This window comes from Hippoglossus stenolepis, chromosome 15 (assembly GCF_022539355.2).
Source record: "Hippoglossus stenolepis isolate QCI-W04-F060 chromosome 15, HSTE1.2, whole genome shotgun sequence".
NCBI classification, from domain to species: domain Eukaryota; kingdom Metazoa; phylum Chordata; class Actinopteri; order Pleuronectiformes; family Pleuronectidae; genus Hippoglossus; species Hippoglossus stenolepis.
The window spans coordinates 11451723-11472521 of record NC_061497.1 but is presented as its reverse complement, the minus strand read 5'-3'; the positions used below and the strand labels follow the sequence as shown (position 1 = coordinate 11472521).

Here is a 20799-nt window from a genome sequence, read left to right as displayed (position 1 = left end):
ATGTTGGTCCAGCTTGGTCTATTTATGTCACGTTTGTTGGTATCTTTGCAACTTTTATACTTTTGTGCATTTGGAACGTTCGGAAAAGAAAGAAAATCTCGCAGGAAGAGAAACCGCACTCCGCTATTTACTCACACATTACGGCTCCGTCGCTTTGAAGGTCTTGTTCAAAAAGCCTTAAAGTGAAAGAAAATGTTTTCCTATTACTTAATTCAATCGCAGCGCGAGGCGGGGGCTTGACGCGCCGCGCACTGGGCTCCTCTATGACAGAGTCGCCTTTGTTGCGTCTATCCGCCGCTGTCACACACTTTAATTCGACTCTCTTTCTCCCTCATTGAAAACCCTCCACAATGACATTCAATAAGGGCCGCAGAGTGAAAACCTGGTTATTTTTACATATTCTTTCCCCCCTCGGACTCGGCAGGGGCCCGAGCAAAGGAATTAATCACTGCTCTTTAACAGCGCTGCCTCCGGGCGATGACTTGTCCCTGGTTTTGTGCGCAAAAATGACACGTTAACCTCAAAATGGATGTGCGTAAACTTTACATTCAGCTGTTGCGTTTGTGTTTGCGCCGGACACGGTCCTTAAAAGTGGCCACAAACGTAGAGGTGAGCACGTTACGCACAAATAACTGACCACGGCTATACAGCACAGACATAAACGAGTTGTTGACGTAAGTTTAATTAGGACAAAATCAGCAAAAAAATGAGAAAAAAATTAAAAAGCAATTAATGATTCTTAATTAATGTATTAAATGTACATACACACTTCTGCCTCTTTCTGAAAGTTTCCATGCGCATCTCTTCCCCTTGCCTCGCCTATGTATACACTCTTAAAAGTTGCCATTTACGCACAGCCTGCGCATTTTAAAATGCTGCTCCACGTCTAAAACAAAACTTGAATAGATGAAACTGTCTCTGTGAGAGAAACGTTTTCTGGCGCAAATTTCAGCTGGGCTCTATATGATAAAATGAGAGTGATGATAAAAGGGAGAATAGGGCAGTGCCGCCTCTTGCGGCGTGGGTGGGGCTGACAAGAATAGACTACATTATGCAGTTCATTTAGTTAACAAGTGAAATAATAGGGAAGCGTGCAGTGGGAATGCCGAGAGAAAGGCACAAAACCCTATTGAGAGCTCTCTGCCGCTTGCAGCGTAACCGTCACATGGCCGAACCGAGTCCGCGGCGCCTATTTAAGGAGCAGCGGTGCGCCTTCAGCACCACTTCGCTGTCCACCGTCCCGAGGAGAGCACGCTCCACACGCAGCGAACACGGCGCGCAAGGCTTCAACTTTACACACGCACCGAGCAACAAAGTTTGCAACCATGCCGAGATCTTTTCTTGTGGATTCCTTGATTTTAAGGGAGGCCAACGACAAGGGGAGCGAGAACCACCCACCTTTATTCCCGTATGCCGTGCACTCGCCGCACCACCCGCACGGGCTCCCGGGCTCCTGCCACTCCAGGAAAGCCGGGCTGCTGTGCTTCTGTCCGCTGTGCATGGCCGCGTCCCAGCTCCACCCGTCTCCACCGTCACTGCCGCTCCTCAAGGCATCCTTTTCTCCCTTCAGCTCGCAGTACTGCCACTCGGCTCTGTCCAGGCAACACGCCTCATCCAACGGCGTCAACCTCAGCCACGCACCGGGGATATACCAAGCTGCGTACTCGGTGCCAGACCCGCGCCAGTTCCACTGCATCTCTATCGGTGAGTTGAAAACCTTTTACCATTATAACAAGTATAGAAAGAAGTACATTCTAAATGTTTTTATCAAACCACAGTGGCTGACAATGTCTCCTATTTCCACAGAAAACAGCAACAGCAAACTTCAGAGCAGTAAGCGCATGCGCACCGCCTTCACGAGCACGCAACTTTTGGAACTGGAGCGCGAGTTCACCTCCAACATGTACCTCTCCAGACTGAGGCGCATTGAGATCGCCACGTACCTGAACTTGTCCGAGAAACAGGTGAAAATCTGGTTCCAGAACCGCAGAGTGAAGCACAAAAAGGAGGGAAAGAGCAGCGGCCAAAGGACTGGATCACATAACTGCAAGTGTTCGTCCCTGTCAACGGCGAGATGCTCGGAGGAAGAGGAGGATGACATTCCCATATCCCCGTCCTCGTCCGAAAAGGAGGATGCAGACCTGTCCGTCTCCCCCTGAACTCTCCCCCGAACTCCCCTCTGAAAGATTTTGGTCCTTCTGATTTTAAATGCAGCCAAAAACAGACTGTTCCGCTTGTGTTCAGACTCTTGTACATAGACAGAGAATATTTAATCAGGGGACTACCCTGAATTATTGTATAGCTGTATACATGTTGTACGTTTTGTATGTAGTTTTTTTCTGAAAACGGTCAATTTGTTGTTGCCAATCCGATGAGTATGATAGGCATCTTTGTAAAGACAAACCCAAATGAACAACGGAAAAAAAACATAGGAACAATGTTCATTAGTATTTTGGGGAAGACAGTATTTTGTATACATGGTGAATACTGGTCAGATTCAATCTACGTGGATGGAACTGTGACTTCAAACGTGGAAAGCTGGAAAGAAATTCCCTCACTGTCACATTGAAAGTATATCCTCAGTGTAATTGAAAAAATATTTATTTATTTAAAAATGTTGATACTTAAATAAAAATATTTCTGAGCGGAAGACAAACTTGTATTGTGAGTTAAATGTTTTTGGTCTTTGCGCGCAAGGAGTGCGCACAATGACGCACGTCAAACTCAGGGTGATGACAGCAGCGTGGGCATTAAATCAAAATATAAAGGTGTCGTGATGACAAAGTCATAACATTACAAACATTGTGTGATAGTGTAGATACCATAAAACGGTCAAATGAAATAAATCACCACACATTTGAACTGCCTCCCGGCTGCGGTCTTTGTGCCAACACGTGTGGATGTGCAGTGCATTATTTCAGACTGATGATTCAGTTTGGTATCTAAAAATATATATTTTCATATTTCCTTGCATAAAGCTGATGGGCAAGAGGAGTGATAGCTGTTCAGACCATGAGGAAAAAGACTGAGGAAGTTATTGATGAGTTTCACAATTTTTACGCACGGAGCCAAAAGGAAAATGGGAAGAAGAAATATAATATCTCTCAGATTCCCAGCCGGCACTGCACAATAGAGGCAAACAAATTGGGCTTGTGCGTCTGAGGAGCACATTAGGTCATATATAAGCTGGAGGAGTAAATCAAATGCTCAATAATCTTCATCACTCAAAGGTGATGAAGACATTGTTATGAGGGTCCTCTTATGTGCTTCCCCTGGGGGACCCTCGGTTCACATATCACTGCCTGGCCCTTTGGAGCTCTTTTCAAGTTGAATCCCAGCTGAAATGAGCCGTCTCGTGTGACTGAGTTAATAATCACCGTGGGTGTGCAACAGTGCATCAGGAGTGTGCATATCTTAAGATATCGATCTAACATGAAAATAAATGAGGCAAAGACACAGTTTGGTGTCCATGACCCTTATTGTTCACGTTGTTAACGCGCCAGTGTGATCACGATTATTGTCGGTTTTATGAGCTCCAGGTGGTTTATAGACTCAAAAGAGCCTCTACAGTATAAATTATACTATAACAGATTCAATTAGTCAGTAACATTTGGTTAGATTTTTAATTCTGAATAATTTGAGCCACACAATTCGGTAGTATTCCAAGTCAAATAAGACGCAGCATTTTCAAACATAAATATAAACTTTTAAGCGAGATAAGTATTGGCTCTTGAGGTTAAACTTAGTCTAAAATGACTGTAGTTTATTATATTTTTACTCTTGTTTAAATAAATATGTCGTCTGAACACTAAAACATCTCCAAAAACACCGCACCATTAGTTTGGCGTTATGGTTCCACTTTTGTTCGCCTGTTTTACGCACCGCTACAGCTGCTCCCTGGCAGAAGTTTGGTTCTCAAAATTATATTTATTACGTTGAATAGGCTTTAAATTATATTTACCTTCTTGGAAACGTATCTCTGGACTTTTTTAAAGGGTGTAAAACTGTTCTTAAATTGCGCACCGCACATTAGCTGCATCAGTGTGCCTTTTCTGGACGCGAAGTTTCACTTGTAAACTTTCATTTAATTGTTCACTTAACTATTTTAACAAAACTCTAATATTTGCATTTGTTAAGATATGGGATTAGACTATTTTGTTAATTGCACCATAGAGCCCCATTTTGCTCACAACGTCCTCTCCAAAGCGCCCTTTATCCATTCAATAGCCTGGGGGTATGCGCCCTGGGGGAGCTTATACGCTCGGTGCTCCAAATGCTCAATTTATTTATTCTTAATTTTGTGCCGATCAATTCATTGAAGCAAAAAGGACTACGGTGTCTTTTTAAAAAGAAGAAAGGGGAATTGTGGACGTAACCTTGACGGAGCTGAGGAGAGGGCTCCCCTGACGCTGGAGAGCCGCTTGAGTCAACAGGCGCCCATCTAGCAGACTCGCCCTTGTCTTTATTCAGCCTAATTTTTTATTTACGGCTTTTCTTTGACATGTCTCTTATCTATCAGATTAAAAGAACAGCTTGTAACAAATCAGTCTGCACGATTTACAACAGCATTAAAAGGGGACAAAGGGAGCAGGCAGTCAGTACCTGAGAGTCTGGTAGACGGCGCGGCGCTGCAGCTGATTCGATGGTTTGAAAATACGCACGAAACAAAATACTTGAATCCTGAAAAAGAGCCTTTGTACGTTTCTTTAGAAATCAAGCAATTCTGCATGACAAAGGACAATTAATAAGCCGTCTTTTCACGACCAGCAGCTGGTTTCCCCGTCAAGGAAAGTTGGAAAAAATTCAGACTGAATGCGCGCAAAAGCCCTTTGCGCGCAGACAGCAACCCAAGGTGACCCATTTGGCACAGTTAAAATAACCAAGCCGAGGTAAAAGCGAGGGAACTGTCAAAAACATTTAAGCTGAAATATCTTGAAATTGCAAATCCCTTTATGTGGAGGGACGCTGCCGATGTGGGTTAGTCGTACAAAGGAGGTGGTTAAGTTGGAGAGGCTTTGGAAACGGACACGTGGCTTCTCAATGAGAGCTCCTTTTGGACCCGCGTGGCTTGCTGTGGCACTGCACATTCAGCTACTTTACACTTCTCCCGCTGAATAAATGTGTTTAGTAAACCAAATGTGTTAACCTACCAAGTTTAACAAAACACTTTATCAACTTTTAAACACTTTAGCACATTAATAACGTGTTTGTTTTTCTTGTTTTTCGAGGACAGGTCCCAGCTGCTCCACGCCTCCAGCTTCGCCTGTACATACAGAGAGCTGAGTTATGGTTGGAAAAGAAAGGACTTTTTTAAACAAGGATGTTTTTCAAACAAGGATTTAATAGTTTGATACACTTTTAACTTTACATTATGTGACTTTAAGATGTGTTGTGGTGTTTTTAATTTTATGTACAGCTGTTTTTTAATGGAGGAAAATTCTTTTTTGATATATTCTGTATATGCAGGAATAAATACAGAAATCTGAGCAGGTTTTTGTGATACAAAAATATTATTAAGTTTTAATTGTGCTTCAACCTCGAGAAGGTGAGTGAATATATTGAATAATCTGTATATCAGGTGTTTTCTTCTATATTTTTGGCACAGCTTTATCTTTACATCCTGATGGAGTGGAAACAGTTTGAGTCGCTCTCTGTGTTTGTTTTCATGGCTGTGGTGAGAGTGGGGAGAATGGAACAGCAACATGTATCATTACGGAGCTGTTAGCGCGGACAAAGTGTGTTTAGCCTGCTCGAGTGCCAGCGAAGAAAACCGCTCGTCAGCGCCTTGAACTGCGCCCGTTTTCTCCGGCTGCAACATTTGAACCCATTCAGCTGCACATAATCTGTTTAACAGCTAATCAGTAATGTAAGATGAAGCACTGGCACGCAGCTCCACTTATTTTGCCCCAGTCCCCCTCCTCTAATTGAATATTCAACGCGCGCACCGTGCCCTGCTTGCCTTTTTCAGTGCGCTATAGAGAATACGCCTTTTTAATTCTGGCCCATACACAAGCAGTGTCAAAGGTCGGGAAATAATGAACTGCACAGACATGGAAGTGACCTCTGGAAGCGCCACGGCTGCTCCACAGTGAATGACTCTGAATGGGATTCCGGTCCAAAATAGTACATGTGACATTTGGATGAAACTACAGTGGATCTGTGACGACTGGCACCTGCACTCAGTCCACATGTGGACAAGTCATCTGAGGCTGGAAAACTGGGGACAAGAGACGTACCTGGTCACTGGGGTATATGGATGTATCCAGGTTAAAAAACTTTAATTTGATTTTAAAATAAAGATATGTAATAATAAATAAAATTGCATATATGTTGTTTTATATATATGTAATATATGTAAATTTGTTGTGCCATGTACTGTACTGTATGTTTATGGATTATTTGAAACTAACACTTGTTGTGCATCATGTCTTGTATGTGCAACCAAACTGTGCACGTCGTGCGTCTCTCTGTATCATAGGAAACAGCAGATATTTGATTATACAGCTGAGTTTCTCTGCACAGACTTAATTCCGTTTTTCCCATATGGAAACATGGAGTTCAGAGTAAACTGAGTAAGAGGCATGTGCAAGTTCTTGGATGGAGGGCGGTGGTGGGGGGGTTACACGGACGCCCTTCGCGTGCACACAACCCACGCGTACCCCCCCGCCCCCCTCGCCAACACAAAGACGCAGCACATGTTGGAGCATGACGCACAGAGCGCTGGTGTTTTCATCCTCACATAAACAGGTGACACAGTGATTTGGCCACAGTCTGTGTGTAGAGTAGTTGCAGTATTCTCCATGCACACTTACCTGAAGCACGCACACTGTTTCCAGCTTCTCTCTCTTTGTATCCTGCACTTTGGTGGCTTGTTCAGGTCCCGCAGTGTGGAGCAGGAGCGTCATCTGGTGGTAAAGACCATATTCAGTCAAGCAACGTGCACCTGCACAACTAGGCTTTGGTGAGTTCTCAATAAGAAAAAGTAAAGATTAAAATAACGTGTCAATACTGAAGCCGAAAACAGGGTTTTTGTACAGTAACATACTCAAAGCAAGAGCAAAAATAGCAGGCAAAGCTGCTGTAGGTCCATAATACAACCCATCTGATCTCCAAAGGGCCCCATCCCTCTTGGGGGCCCCTTGAATGCTCCTCATTCACACAGCAGCAGCACAGCGTCCTTTATCTCGCCTCTCTCGCTGAACTGCTCTCTGAAGGATTGTATGAAGGTTTGGAATTTCGCTTAACTCTGAACTGAGGAAAAATAGTCCAAAGTACTTGAATCAACATTTTGACTATAACCCACACATACAAATAAACAGCTGACTGCACAAGTCTTTGAAAAAGTGAGTAGTTTTAGGCCTACCTGTATTGTCTATTCTGTGGTATGAAGCCTTTTTTGAAAAACTACTGAAACCGGACTTTGCTATAAGAAAAAGTGCAATCAATTAATACAATAATACGATAAAGAAGTTAATATTTGATAGGACAGTAGTCAAAGACGTAATAGTAAAAAAACTACAGTACATCTGATTGTCAAAGGAAAAACATTTAACAACCAATGGGTGGCATTTTACCATTTAGTCACAATAGAAGTACTTCACATTGTATGTGTCAATGAAAGTAACATGTTACCCGAACCAATAACTTTTATACATTTTTATTCTCATAACTTTTGCTGTAACAAAATCCATGTGTCTTATGTACATTTCTTATTGGAACCTGTGATTTTCCTGGGAATCCGTTCCATCAGTTTCACTATCGGTCACAAAACAAGTATAAAATAACCAACATTAGCATCCAAACTTTTTTTGATTAACAGTGTGATCATTCATTCAACTTCAACAACATCCAAATCTTTTTTTTAAAAACTGTAACTTTCCGTAACATCAAAACTATCTTACATGTACGAATTACATTAGTTACAAAGAAAATACATCAAACCTGGAGATCCTGTCTGACTCAAAGCACCATCAAGGTCCCGACACATTGAATACAGTCAGTGTGCACAAAGTCAGCCTCCAGTTTACTGTCGCAGCAGCTCCTGGACTTCACCTTTCAAAAAATATCATAAACACTGTTTGTTTTTCTTCCTCTTTAACTATAATACTGGTTTATCACTGTTGTCAAAAATCAAGCAGCACTTAAAAAAACTGCAATAAAACAAAGTAATTACAAAAAATAAAGATACATGTTAAAATCCTTCTGTGGGTAAATACTGTTAATTATAATCTGCTATATTTAAAATCAACAAAAATCCTTTTAAATATTAGTTTAAGAAATTCAGTGACACCAGCTCAACACAGAAGCAGTACAATACATCATCAGTATCAAGTTTACCGTAGTTACTGGGTTGTGATAAATCTTCATCTACATAAAACTGTTTTACAAGTTTAAGTGTCAGTTTATCATTTGTATTTAACTTCACTATACACTTCCTGTATTTAGAGTTCCTATTTTGAAAGAGGTCTGAATCAGATACAGTATAAACTTTGTGCCGTTGAAAGGAGATGCTGTAAATGAAATAATACAACAAAATTAAGAAAAAGGTTCATGTTCAAACAACAGAACAACTTTAAACTTAGGTTTTAGTATAAAGCTGAACAAAATAAAGGTTTACATTTCTGTCAGGGGGCGGCTGTGGCTCAGGAGGTAGAGAGGGTCGTCGGTTCGATCCCCGGCACCTTAAGTCTGTGTTCAAGTGTCCTTCGACAAATTACTGAACACCATAGTGCCTCAGATGGCTGTGCCACTTTCTGTAGATAGGTATTTTCAAAATGCTGTATTGGTATTTTTAATTAAAATGTGCATAGTTCTTCCACCATTGATTGAAACCCCAGGAAAACTAGTAAGGGTGTTGACTTTAAGATTTTTACCTCCGCCAAGGGGGAGGTGAAGATTTCACCACTGACAGTGATTCTCTTGATTTCCAGTATCTCAGATATACAGTAACTTTAAAAGAGCAAAGCGAATGTCACTTTTAAAAACATGTTCATTCATGCATGTCAGTAGTGCTGAAAACATTAGTCGAATCAAAGAATATTCAATTGACAGCTATTCTTCTTCGATAATAAACTGCATATGTTGGCGAACAGTTGCATCAATATGGCCTCTGAGAAACTGGGATTAGAATCGTCTTTTTCTCCTATTTTCGGATATTTTGTAGAGCAAACAACTAATCAATTAACTGAGAAAATACTCAGCAGATTAACAGAAATCATTTGGTGATTAAAAATCATGGCCTCCTCAAAGTTTTCTCTAATACTTAATGATTTTTTGCTTAATGACTCAATATTTCTACAATAACTTCATCTCCCATATCAAACAAAATCCTTTGATTTACAACAATATCACCTTCCTGTCAGTTTAGACATTAGGTCTATATATATAATTATATACTGTATCTATTTACAGACACCCAGTCTCATTCTCGCTGACTGCACCTCCAGTCACTCAATCTGCCTGTGGCTCCTGCTGTCAAATATCATGGAGCGTCTCTGCGGCTGGTAGAAGCAGCTGGTCGATGTTTCCAGTCTCTGCCCGCTTTTTGGAATAGTCATTTTGTTTTGAAGCGAGATCCCCTCCGCCGTCCTGAAGTTCTCCGCCATCTCTCGAGAGAAGACGTTCGGCGCTGAAGGGTCGTTCAGGCTCCTGAGGGATGAGAGGAGCTTGCTGTCGTCCCCTGACGGTGGGTAGTCCATGATGGGAAACGGAGGGCTGAGCAGGATGAGACTCTGAGGTCTCTGTCGGTTCCTGAAGGACGGCCTCTGTAAAACGTTCCCTCGGTTGGGTCTGGGACAATCTACAAACACTTCCAGACTGGGAGCGTGTCTCCGTGTTATGACCGGCAGTTCTGGAGTGGATGTGGTATTCACGGCGTCAGCGGATTTCTCAACATTGGGGTGTTTTTGGTGTTTGGGCGAAGGCTCTTTATTCTCCAGCTCCTCCTTTAGATCTGACATCACCTGAGGAGTCGCAGCATTGATTCTCTCTGCGCTCATTTTGGGATATTCCTTTTCCTGCTCCTTCAATGCATCAAAATCCTTCTCCTGTCTGGAGTGAGGTATCTGACTGAACTGGACCTTCGGGGGGATGACAGGCACGGCTTTGGCCTGGCTTGTTTTTATCATGAACGCTGTTCGCACTGACGACACGCTGACCGGCGCTGAATTTCGGCGTAGAGGCGCCTGCCGATCGTTCAGAAACAACTCCAGCTCTGAGGGCAGCCCGTTGTTCACAGTCCCACACGAGCTTAGTAATCCTCTATGACAAGATGAGAACTCTGATGAGTTACGGTTCTGCTGATTAGAAATGTCTCTGATGCATCTAAACCCCAGGTCTAGGTTGAGCGAACATGGCCTGTTTTTAGAAAAGCTATTCTCCTCTCTTTTCTCTGGAGCTGCTGCCTCGTACGACATCTGCCTGTAAAACCTATGAGATGAAACTGTGTTCTTCTGTTTTGCTGTGCTGCATTTTCCTGTGTGTGTCTGTGTTGCGTTGATGCTGTTCACATTGACCCGAGCAGGTACTGACGGAAAATACATCCATTTACTTTCAGGTTTGCAGCTGGATGTTTGCAGGATGGCTCCTGGGGGGCGTTCGTTGCTCTTACTGGCAGATTGTTTGCTATTATCGACCGAAGGAGGCGAAATCTTTCCCTCCTCAGAGCTCAACGTTTCTCTACAAGGGTAGAAGGGAGACAGCTGGTTGAACAGCTCCTCCACGTCAGGTGAGTGCAGAGGACTGGTCACCCATTGCTTGCTGGAGCTAAAGTCCTCCCAGGGCTCCACTAAGTCCAGGTCTTCCATGTTTCCTGTGCATCCATCGTCATCGTCGAGGTGCAGCAGCTCCAAGGCTTTACGTCTCTGCTCCAAACAAAAGGAAAGCCTCTGGATCGCCTCCGCCTCCGTCATCGCACTCCGCTTTGCTCCATCACAGGGGATTTTATTCTCTGGATGCGGAATTTCACGTTTCTGTGATTTGTCTGTATCACCTGCTCCTGAAACCCCTCCAATTGTTGGAGCATCCTTTGCTGTCGGAGAAGCCACAGCTTTATCCAAACGTGTTTCTGATAAAGCAAGTTGGCTCCTCCTGGTTTGCGCTGGTTTATCTTTGTCCCAGTGTGAGGCTCCTCGATGCCTCTTCATCTCTTTCTCTCCCACCAGGTCAGCAGGGCAGACGTTTCCTGTGCTTCCACCGACAAACACGTCAAAGTTTTTGTGCAGAGAAAACAAAATGTCCGACTCTGACGGTTGTCTCTTTGCAGAGTCTGATCCAGTGGCGAATATGCGATCACTCAGAGAGGTATTTGAAGGCTGCTCCCTGCACAGCAAAGACAGAGACGGAGAGCTGCGGCTCCGCTTCGACTTCACGTCCATCGTCAACTTTGTGCCCTCACAAGTCCTGGAGCTGAAAACCGGTTTGAAAGTCTCATCCAGGAGGTCGATTTCAGGTTCGGTTATCCTCAGCTCCTGGTGGAGGTCAGACCACAGCTCGTTCCCAGTAGAACATCCTTTGTCCTAGACAAGAACAGACAGGATTAATAATAAAATAATTTAAAAAAACTTGATCATCTCTCTCTATACTGGTTTGAGACATGTAGTACTTGGCTAAAATATATGAATAGTAATAGATTTGAGAGATTTGTGATTTACAATTCAAAAACTTGTTTAATCCTACTTTAAACTTGGAATATTACTATTTTTACCTATGGATCCCAGTACTTTCATTTGACTTGGTTACACCTGAGAATAGGACGGATCAGTGGTAATTGTGCTTTATGGTCTTTGATTAGCTTTTTTGAACAATGTATCTTTTTTTATAACTTCATTCAGAACTGCTAACTACACATTCACTACAAATTATTTACCAGTTGTAAAGCTATAGGTTGCTTGTGCAGTTCTTTCCCAGAAGATGGCGCCACATCTTCGCTTTCTCTTGCATTTGCAGGGGACAGCGGTTTCAGTTCAGAAGTGTTCATCCCTCCATCTCCTTCTGGCGTCACTTCTTTGCTTGTATCTAAGAAAACAGCAGGTATTTAAATGGTTTTCTTTGCATCATTACTTCTTACACATGGTTGACCTGAACGAGCCATTTTAAAATGTGATAAAGGAAGATGTAGTCACCCTCTGGTGGAGCTCCAGAGGTCAGCTCCTCTGTATTTTTCTTCTCCGTTCCTTCCTGCTTCTTTGGTTCCAGTTGGGGGAAGGTGTTGCTCTTTCCACTGTTGGTGCTCTGCTCGGAACTTTCTTTGCAGGGTTTCAAAGTGGCTGCTTTGTCCTTGGCGTGGCCCCTGCATGGCGTGCTGTTAGAGCTGATAACAGCTGACACACGCAGGGGAACGGACACTGCAAAAGGCTCAGATATGTTGACGGCTCGCCTCTGATGCCGCGGCGAGGACTCCAGCGGGAAGAAGCTTCCTGGGAAGGAGGGCCGAGATGAGCTGTTGTGGGAAGAGCCTGAGTACAACATCCTCCGGTTTTTCGGAGACGTGGGTTTGTACCCGCTGAGGTCCTCGCCTTTGAACACCTTCAGTTGCTCTGGCAGTGTCTTTTGAGAGGAGGCACCCGGTGACCCCTTTTGGTTTGTGATGGAGCTCCAGCCACCCGTCGCTCCGGCAACTTTCTTCCCTTTTAAATCCCAGTGTTGGTCGTGGTCACTCAGGTCGTAGTCTGATCCCAGTGTTCTGGATTTCACATCTGGAAGAAACATGCTGCCCGGTCCTCCAGCTGGACTGTTTCCTGCTCTGTCGTCATCTGCACAGTGAAAATAACACAGGGGGAGAAATATGTAACAGATTCAACATCATTTATATCAAGGCGTAGACAAAAATGACATTTTTCATGCACAGGAAATTTTCATGCAAATGAATACATGTAGGCTTCAGCCACACCTGTTGGTAAAGAGCACAAGGACTCCATGCTCCTGGATGGACGTAGAGCTGCCTTTTCTGTGGGGAACAAATCCAATAACATTCACGAGGGTCACATTTTCTATTTCATGGACAGGACATCACTTAGTGGTGGAGCTTTAAAGTCAAAAACATTAATAATTTGAAATTTACTATACTATTTTGCTAAATATTACCCAGGCACCTCCATCACAAGAGTCCTCCTAACCCCTTTTATTACAGTGGAATAAATTACTTAGTGATCTTTCCCTTATGTGTACGGCTGATCATTAACCTTACCTGTGCTCCCCTGTGCTCTAATGAACACGCTGCCGTTCCGGCTCAGTTTTCCCTTTGAGTCCACAGACTTTCCCAGGTTGAAGATGGACTTCCACTTCTTCGATTTCCCAGAAATCTTTCGTCTACGAGACAAAGAGAGATCATTAAACCCGACGCTGATTGTCACCTTGTCCTGACAGAAACAAATACAGTCGTCAATCTTGTCATACTTGCTGTCTGATATGTCTATGACGGTGTGGTAGAGCGTGGCAGTGCTGGTGTTAGGAAGACTGTTCTCTCGCTGACGCTCTCTGTGCACAGGATGGTTTTGACCTAAGGAACGGGCCTGAGCTTCTTCCAGGCTCATCAGTTTCATCGGCCCACACTGGCCACTGATCGGGATCGTGGCGTACATCTCCCCACACATCAAACTTGGTCCTAGAGAGGAAGAATAAGACCAGGTTTCAACCCCTTGGTCATAATATCAATAATAACCCAGGGGTGAACCATTTGGTCACTTAGGCCTCCAAATCTCTAACAAATGAATGTTCCTACCTTCTTTGGGTTTGATTTGCACCGAACCAGCGCTGAAGATCTGATTTGTGTTGTTTAGAATAAACTCGACCACTGACTGTTGTATTCGCACCTCCTGGAACGCCATGTCTCCGTTAGTAGATGAAGTCTCGATGTTTTTGGATCTAAGAAAAACAAGAGATGAGGATGTTGAAATCCTAATTTTGCTCCCCCCCAAAAAAAGCTATTGTAACTCATCAGAGCTTCGAGAAATAATATGTCAACGATGAATGACCGAAAAAGAAAGTCATCTGTAAAAAGGAAACAAAACTCACCTTAACAGATTTGGAGCCCACACCAGGGCCAGGTTACGTGTGTGCATGTTTGTCTCAGTGCTTAACGTGGCGAGTTGGGTCAAGTGTTTAGTCAGGTACTCCAGAGTCCTGAGGACAGTTAAACAATTTTATTACAACATTATTATAAGAACAAGAAAACAGGACACATCAAAATGCTGAGTGTAAAACCGGCTTTGGTAGAGAAGTGTACCTGAAGTGAGGGGTCGGCAGCTCTTTGATGACCCTCTGAATGTATAAAAGTCTCTCATGATCGCCCTGGACAGAGACCACGTCCTGCATGTGAAACAGACAGATGTGCATGTCAAAGGAATTCACATCCAGGGTTGGTCAAAATAATAGAAGGATTTGGAGGACTGATGCCTGTAACTAGCCAGCAACGTGTTTATTATCTCTTTCCAGGTCATGATTATGGTTTACTGTGGATTGTGAAGTGGAGGGTTTCGGGTTAGGTTAACCCCAAAATATGAGCGTGTGGTCTCTGTCGCTCTCTTGAAATTCTTGCTGATAATGATCTTTAATTTGTCTGCGAAACCAGCGCACATTCCCTTACAATAACATAACATATAACAGCTGGTTTTACCAGTTCACACAATCAACGCATTGACCGAGGCTCGCTGCTCAGCTCTCCGGGCTCAGCAAATGTAAACAGACATGCTGGAGTGCGTGCATTCCCACTAATGTGATTGAGGCCTGAGCAGCAGCATTTACTGCTCATGTGTGAGGTCACCAACATGTGCTGTTGTGCAGTCTTGTGTTGTTTTGTCAAATGGCCCAAACACAAAAATCGAATTTCTTTATATACAACTTAGAAAGAAAGTGTCAGACGGAATAAATGTGGAAATGAAAACACTGATGTCATCGAGTACGCGGCTCATCTCAGAACACTGGGTTCAGTCTTTCCAAAACAAGACAGCTCCACAATCGGGAAACAGTGTCCCAGTATTATGTCCGTCTTCATGTTACACCATGTGAGGAACAGATTTTTCCAAAAACACTGGACTACTGGAGTTTTCAGGCACCAGCAGCACGAGGTGTATGAATGCCAAGGTATGCAAATAGTCCAACAAGGTACAAAGAAAGCTTCACACAGAGCATGAACCAGGTCTCACACTCTGGTATTCCTGCTCCTCTCCCTTATGCCTGTGAAGAAAAATCACCCCCCCCACACAAACCTACGAGATGTGTCATCCCAAATTTGAAGAGATTTTACTTTTTGTGAAACACATTTGGTCCGGCGTTCTTACAAATCTTAAAATCCCTTGTGAACCAGAAGGACCAGAAACATCTTTGCATCTTTAAAATCAGGCAACTTGGTAAAAAAACCCACATCAGAACAGACCCTGGCAACAGAGTAATCCACAAAACACCCATAAAAGATGAATAACATAATAAACCCGTCTCTAACAATCATGTCATCAGAAGGAAGTCTTCTTTGTATATGTTGCCTCTCAAAGTTCAGTTGACATCTTGTCATTGAGCTGTATTCTCCAGGGAGGAGATGAAAACAGAGATCAATATTGAGCCAGAGAGCTGAGGTCACACTCATGAAAGCTGATCGTAAATAAGATGCTGACACAGATATACTATATCATGAGGGATAGACACTGCTCAGTCACTTCTAACGCTGGGGCGGGCTTGCTGTGTGTAACTAATTATGTTTTCACCCCTGCTTTTCCACTTTAACAATGCGAGGGCGTCTGACATTTTTGTGGATTTCTAAAGAAACAACACAGAGATTGGAATGAAAAGACATATTCAGAGGACTGATATCTATGCGTGTGCGTAAGGTGCGGCTGGATTGAATGTATCGGGACTCTCGGGGATTGACGGAGGTATGTGCTGTGCTTTGCTATTCTAGTTTGTAAAACATAAGTTTAGATTAAATCCCCTGTAAAACCGCAGGGTTTTTCAACCTTTGTCAAAACTTTGGGTGAGATTTGAACGTTTACTCACCGTGAATTTGCTGTACAGCTCATAAGTGAGCAGGGGATTGGGTAGCTCCCTGAAGTACAGCTTACATAAGGAACCCACACAGTGGATGTCCTGGAGGTACACTTCCTTTGTAAGGTCAGGGCACGCCTCAGAGCAGAATTCCTGCCTGCATGCGCACACGCACACACACACACACACACACACACACTTGGCTGAATACTTTGATTGTTTAACACCCCTGCTAACTGCTGTTGCAGTGTGTGGACTGTTATAATGAACTTGATCCGGTTCACTGACATTGTTGTGGAAAGAAAGCAAAAAAAGATGGCAAAGAAAAAAGAAACTCAATACTAACCTGAGAACACAATATCATGCAAATTGAATATACCCTATAGTATTCATTTGGTGTACATAGATTAAAATAAACAGATTGACTAAAATAATTTTATGGACATAATTTGAGATACAACATCTGATCATAATATCAATAAGTAATCAGTATCATCAGATGTTTCATATTTTCTACGACATGGCACAGCATCATCAGATGGAGTTCCTACTACAGTTTGTTGTGCAGCAGACATGTTGCGTGAGTACCTGAGACGCTGGATGTTTGAGGTGATCCCCGACAGCCTGTAGATCCCGTCCACAACCCCATGCTCCTCAATAAACTCCGCACATTTCTGCAGAACCTGCGGAACTGGAGTTAAAATATTGTCATTGTCAGTTTGAGAAACCTTTTCATGTTTTGCTTTTTTCCACACTGCACATGTCTTTAAGTCTTAAAAGCAGGAGAAGGAAACAGTTTGTAATGTGGAGTTTCAGTGGTAACAATGCACATAATGGTTGGCTTCATGGGTTTGTTCCACCATGGCTGCTTTATATTCCTTAGGGTGGCTGATTGTAGGTGGACTTTGGCAGGAAGTTAAAAATGGTTTGTTTGTTTCAAAGGAAGGTTGACACACCCAGTCCTTGTAGCTGGTATTACTTACGACATTTCCTCTAATAGAAAACAGCTTTTGAAACGTTACCACCGACCCACACGGCTTTCAGAGCTGCAGTACATCACCCCCTGCACACAACTGGAGTTTGGCCACACTCTCTTTAGAAATCTCAGCAGATTTAACTGTGGCTTATTCCAGAGCCTGTTGAATCACATGCTCGGATTCAGTTGGAGCGCAACTTCCCTTTCGGCTAATACTGAAAATAACAATTTATTGGAAATAAGTTTAACGGGGGCTGATTCCTTTGAGTTATGTTCTGTGGTTTTTTGTATGCATGCACGCCTGGACACAGAAACTGGCCTTTGTGAGAATGGGGAGCAAACAGAGACAATGACTTTGTTGTATTTGTGACTTGTTCTTTCAAAAGCACAAGATCAGCACACAACCTTTATTAAATGTGGTTCTCTTCACATATAAAGAACAACATGAAGTTCCTTTAAATTGCTCCTCTCATTTTCAGCCTCCCACAAGCCATTAGTTTGACTCCAAACATTAGAGTAATTACCTGTGTGCCAGTGCAGGTTTTAAGCCATTAAATTAATAGTCCCCATTGTAAATATAATTGTCTTTCACAGATAAAAAATAATGTACAGGCGGAGACTAATGCATTTTAACATGGTAGTTTCTGTGTATTTTTAAGACTTAAAAATGCCACCATGCTGCCAACAGGAGTACAGCTCTCCACAAAATGAATGTGTGAATATTTTAGGCAGTGGTCAATCACTGCAGACCAAGAATCTCCCATTTACACACTGATGTCTTTGACTTAATTGGACTTTAAGTGACATGCCTGTGGTCAAATGCTGGACGATGAACAACTCTGTAGCCTTCACTTAATGTCTCTCAGTCTCAGCGTCGAGGGAAGATTTCTGCTTCTTGTAGCAGCAACAAAATACAGTTTGGCTCTCATCAGATTTTTTATAGATATTATGATGTAACACAGTAATTAAATAAATCAACGAGTGATGCAAGAGGAGGAGGATTTAAAGTTGATTCTCGACACAGACGATGTATGCAACAGATTATTACATCTGCCAAGGAAGTTATGTTGTTGTAAAAATGGTTTGTAATAATTGATGGATCCTAATGAAAATCAGGCACATTTGTGGAACTAATATCTATGAGTGCTTGAAATTTGGTGCAGCTTGACTGAATTAAAGGGGACTCTTTGGTCTAGGTGGAAGTAGGCCTTCTACTGAGTGTCATTCTAGTTTGTTCCTGCAGTTATTTTTAATGTACCAATAAATGCTGAAAGTGCAGATACTGCTCAATGGTTCACTTTACGAAACCTACAGTTTCCTTTTTTTTTTATAGCTTTTATAAAGATACTTTATTGCCGTATGTGGACTAAAACACATCTAAAGATTCAGGGCCAGATATAACACCATTGTTGTTCCACAGTTTCCTTCACCCTGAGGGAATAATGTGGGTAATTTGCTGGTTTTAAGAGTCGCTTTATTCAAATTACTGTAGTTTTAAAACAATGACACGACACACATGTTATTCATAGAATTACATAATCATGATCTTCCCGGTCTGCGTGAGACAGGAAGTCTGTGTTTCATGTCTTATTTTTAGGCCCATGAGAGATTTGGACTTTGACACAGGCTTTTGGTTCATCACTCTCGAATGCTAACATGTGTATTTCACTATAATTTTACAAAGGTAAATAAACTCCATATTGTGCTCAGTATAGTAACATTGTGTTGGATTTTCAGTGACGTTCTGATGCTCTTATTCTTCTGATCAGTATTTTTATGCCTCTTTTATTTCTGTGAAGGACATTGAATGACCTCTGTGGGGGATAATGCGCTATACAAATAAACAGGCCTTGCATTACAAACACACCACATAGCTTTAGAGAAGAAGGGCATCTGGTACATCTAATACACTGCTCAGAGATATATTTTAAAATGAAAAGGTTCCGATGTATCCAAACTGAACATCTAGGTTTTCCTCTGGGGATAATGAGTCAGTCCACAATATGTCTCCTGGACATCCATGACGACGGGCTATGACTTACACCTCCTCCTCACTTCCTGCACTGAACCGCCCCGCCTCGCACTGTGTCCACTCCAACAGGTCTTCCTTTAAGTGATCCTCAACGCAGCTATTCATGAGCCTCCGCACGTGGAACACTTGTGTTCACCGTCTTTTTTTCCCTTACAGATCATGGTTCTCCCCCAAAAAAAGTCACAGATGATGTTTGTGAGAAACAGAACCAAGAACTCGACCACAGGAAACAAACAGGAATTAAAGGATCAAAAAATAGAAACCTTGAAAAGAAAACAAACCCACATATTTGGTCTTTTTATGATACGTTTGGTTTGTTTCTGCCTGTTTTTTTCTCTCTCACTCCTCATCATTTTCTCTCATCTCTAAGCAACAGCGCCGCCCAGTCTTTTGTCAGACACAAACGTGGTGAAAGTAACTATAGTCGCTGTGGGAAATTGACACATGAAAATGTAAGAGCCACACCCAAAGTCACAAATGACCATTTAATACAGCCAATGGGTGAATGAATGGTCTTCCCATATATATAAAAAAATGTATGCTTCATATATAACAAACCCTGCATTTGTTACTTGAAGGCAATCTTCTGTGTTGATTTCACCACAAATATGCATCTAAAAGGTTTTAACATCTATGATAATCTATGACATTATCAACTAAGGTGTTTTTTTACTATCAGTGTTATCCTCTCTTTCTATATGTACGAGTCATATCTGGTGAAAGAAATCATGTGTAGTATGACGATAGCTGCTTCTAACAAGGGTTTGATTTTTAGAAAAGGCAAAACAAAAAAAGTTTTACCATCTTGTCCTGAGTTCTGGAGATGTTCTGTCAAGTCACAGCCGAACGCATTCTCACTTCCTTTCTTTTTCAACTTCTGCTTTGTCCCTTTATTCTTCATGTGGCTCCAGTTAGTTAGTCCAGATGATTACAATGAAAAGCTCCTTGAAGGCACGGCGATCGATCCATATGACCCCGGTAAAAAAAGCTTGAGCTTGCGGGTCAAGAAAGCAGCGACATAGAAATCCCAGCAATCGGCTCCCAAAACTCCTGCATCCGCTCACATTCTGACTGACCACCCTGTCGGAGGCTGAGAGCAGAAGTGACGTCACGTTTGAAACTTTTAGAACTCTTTCAGATTGCCATGATTTCAAGTGATGATCAGAGAAAAAGACACGGCGTGACTGCAGCTCGGCCGGGACGTGGCAGTCCACTGCGTTATCTCAAGGAGATTTGCAGAAACAGCATTAGAATCGGTTGGTTTCCTGTTGTTCTTTCACCCCCAGCCAGTCTCTCTCTTCCCTCTCTGCTCCTTTTTTTTTATCTCCTCCTCTTTTCCTTCATTCCACACAGTCTCCCCTTTTCACTGGTTTCTCTGTGGCTGAGGAGGCATCAAGAGAGGCAACCCCCCCGCCCAGGCACATTAGTTTGTATTTTCATTCCGATTTCCCCTTTTTTTCAAATATTCTATGTTTAGAGGTGGATTCGTGGCAGTGGTGTGGCAGGGATTTTTGAAATGTTGAGACTGTGTGAAGGGGAGGGAAGTGAAGTGAGGGGAGGAGAACAGCTGACTTCTGTTTCTCTCCTGGTTTAGGAATTACTGACCTCTTTTATCCAAGTTTTTTTTTCGTGTGCCCAAACTCGGAGCTAACGGGAAAGCTGCTCTCTGCCTTCCTGAATGCTCCCTATGTATACAATTTCCTGTGCAAAGAGCCCGGGATCGAAAACAAAAACAGACGAGTTCTGAAGGAAGAGGGAAGTGGGAGGCGACTGAAGTGAGGGCCTGAAGGGCACAGATGGGAAATGGGGGGAAATC

The 20799-nt window shown here is 42.7% G+C and overlaps 2 protein-coding genes across 2 annotated transcripts; one reads left to right on the top strand and one right to left on the bottom strand.

The window, feature by feature from the left end:
* Positions 1-1248: 1248 nt before the first annotated feature.
* gsx1 (GS homeobox 1) lies at positions 1249-2159 on the top strand. Its single transcript, XM_035179093.1, has 2 exons — positions 1249-1704; positions 1807-2159. Exons 1-2 carry the CDS (start codon positions 1326-1328, stop codon positions 2157-2159), a joined length of 732 nt encoding a protein of 243 aa, XP_035034984.1. The 5' UTR covers positions 1249-1325.
* A 5482-nt stretch (positions 2160-7641) lies between these two features.
* Positions 7642-20533, bottom strand: arhgap31 (Rho GTPase activating protein 31). Its single transcript, XM_035178646.2, has 12 exons — positions 19785-20533; positions 16564-16666; positions 15988-16132; positions 14225-14307; positions 14014-14121; positions 13721-13863; positions 13396-13603; positions 13187-13308; positions 12890-12946; positions 12123-12752; positions 11867-12015; positions 7642-11516 (listed from the first exon to the last, which is right to left on the bottom strand). The coding sequence occupies exons 1-12, from the start codon at positions 19882-19884 to the stop codon at positions 9447-9449; spliced, it is 3918 nt and encodes a 1305-aa protein (XP_035034537.2). The 5' UTR covers positions 19885-20533; the 3' UTR covers positions 7642-9446.
* Between the last annotated feature and the right edge of the window lie 266 nt (positions 20534-20799).

Coding starts and splice junctions, on each gene's coding strand:
- gsx1 (XM_035179093.1), top strand. CDS start 1,326: ATGCCGAGATCTTTTCTTGTGGATTCCTTGATTTTAAGGGAGGCCAAC. Junction 1,705..1,806: donor GTTCCACTGCATCTCTATCG/GTGAGTTGAAAA, acceptor CTATTTCCACAG/AAAACAGCAACAGCAAACTT.
- arhgap31 (XM_035178646.2), bottom strand. CDS start 19,884: ATGAAGAATAAAGGGACAAAGCAGAAGTTGAAAAAGAAAGGAAGTGAG. Junction 13,864..14,013: donor TGGGCTCCAAATCTGTTAAG/GTGAGTTTTGTT, acceptor TGTTTTTCTTAG/ATCCAAAAACATCGAGACTT. Junction 13,309..13,395: donor ATAGACATATCAGACAGCAA/GTATGACAAGAT, acceptor TTTGTCTCGTAG/ACGAAAGATTTCTGGGAAAT.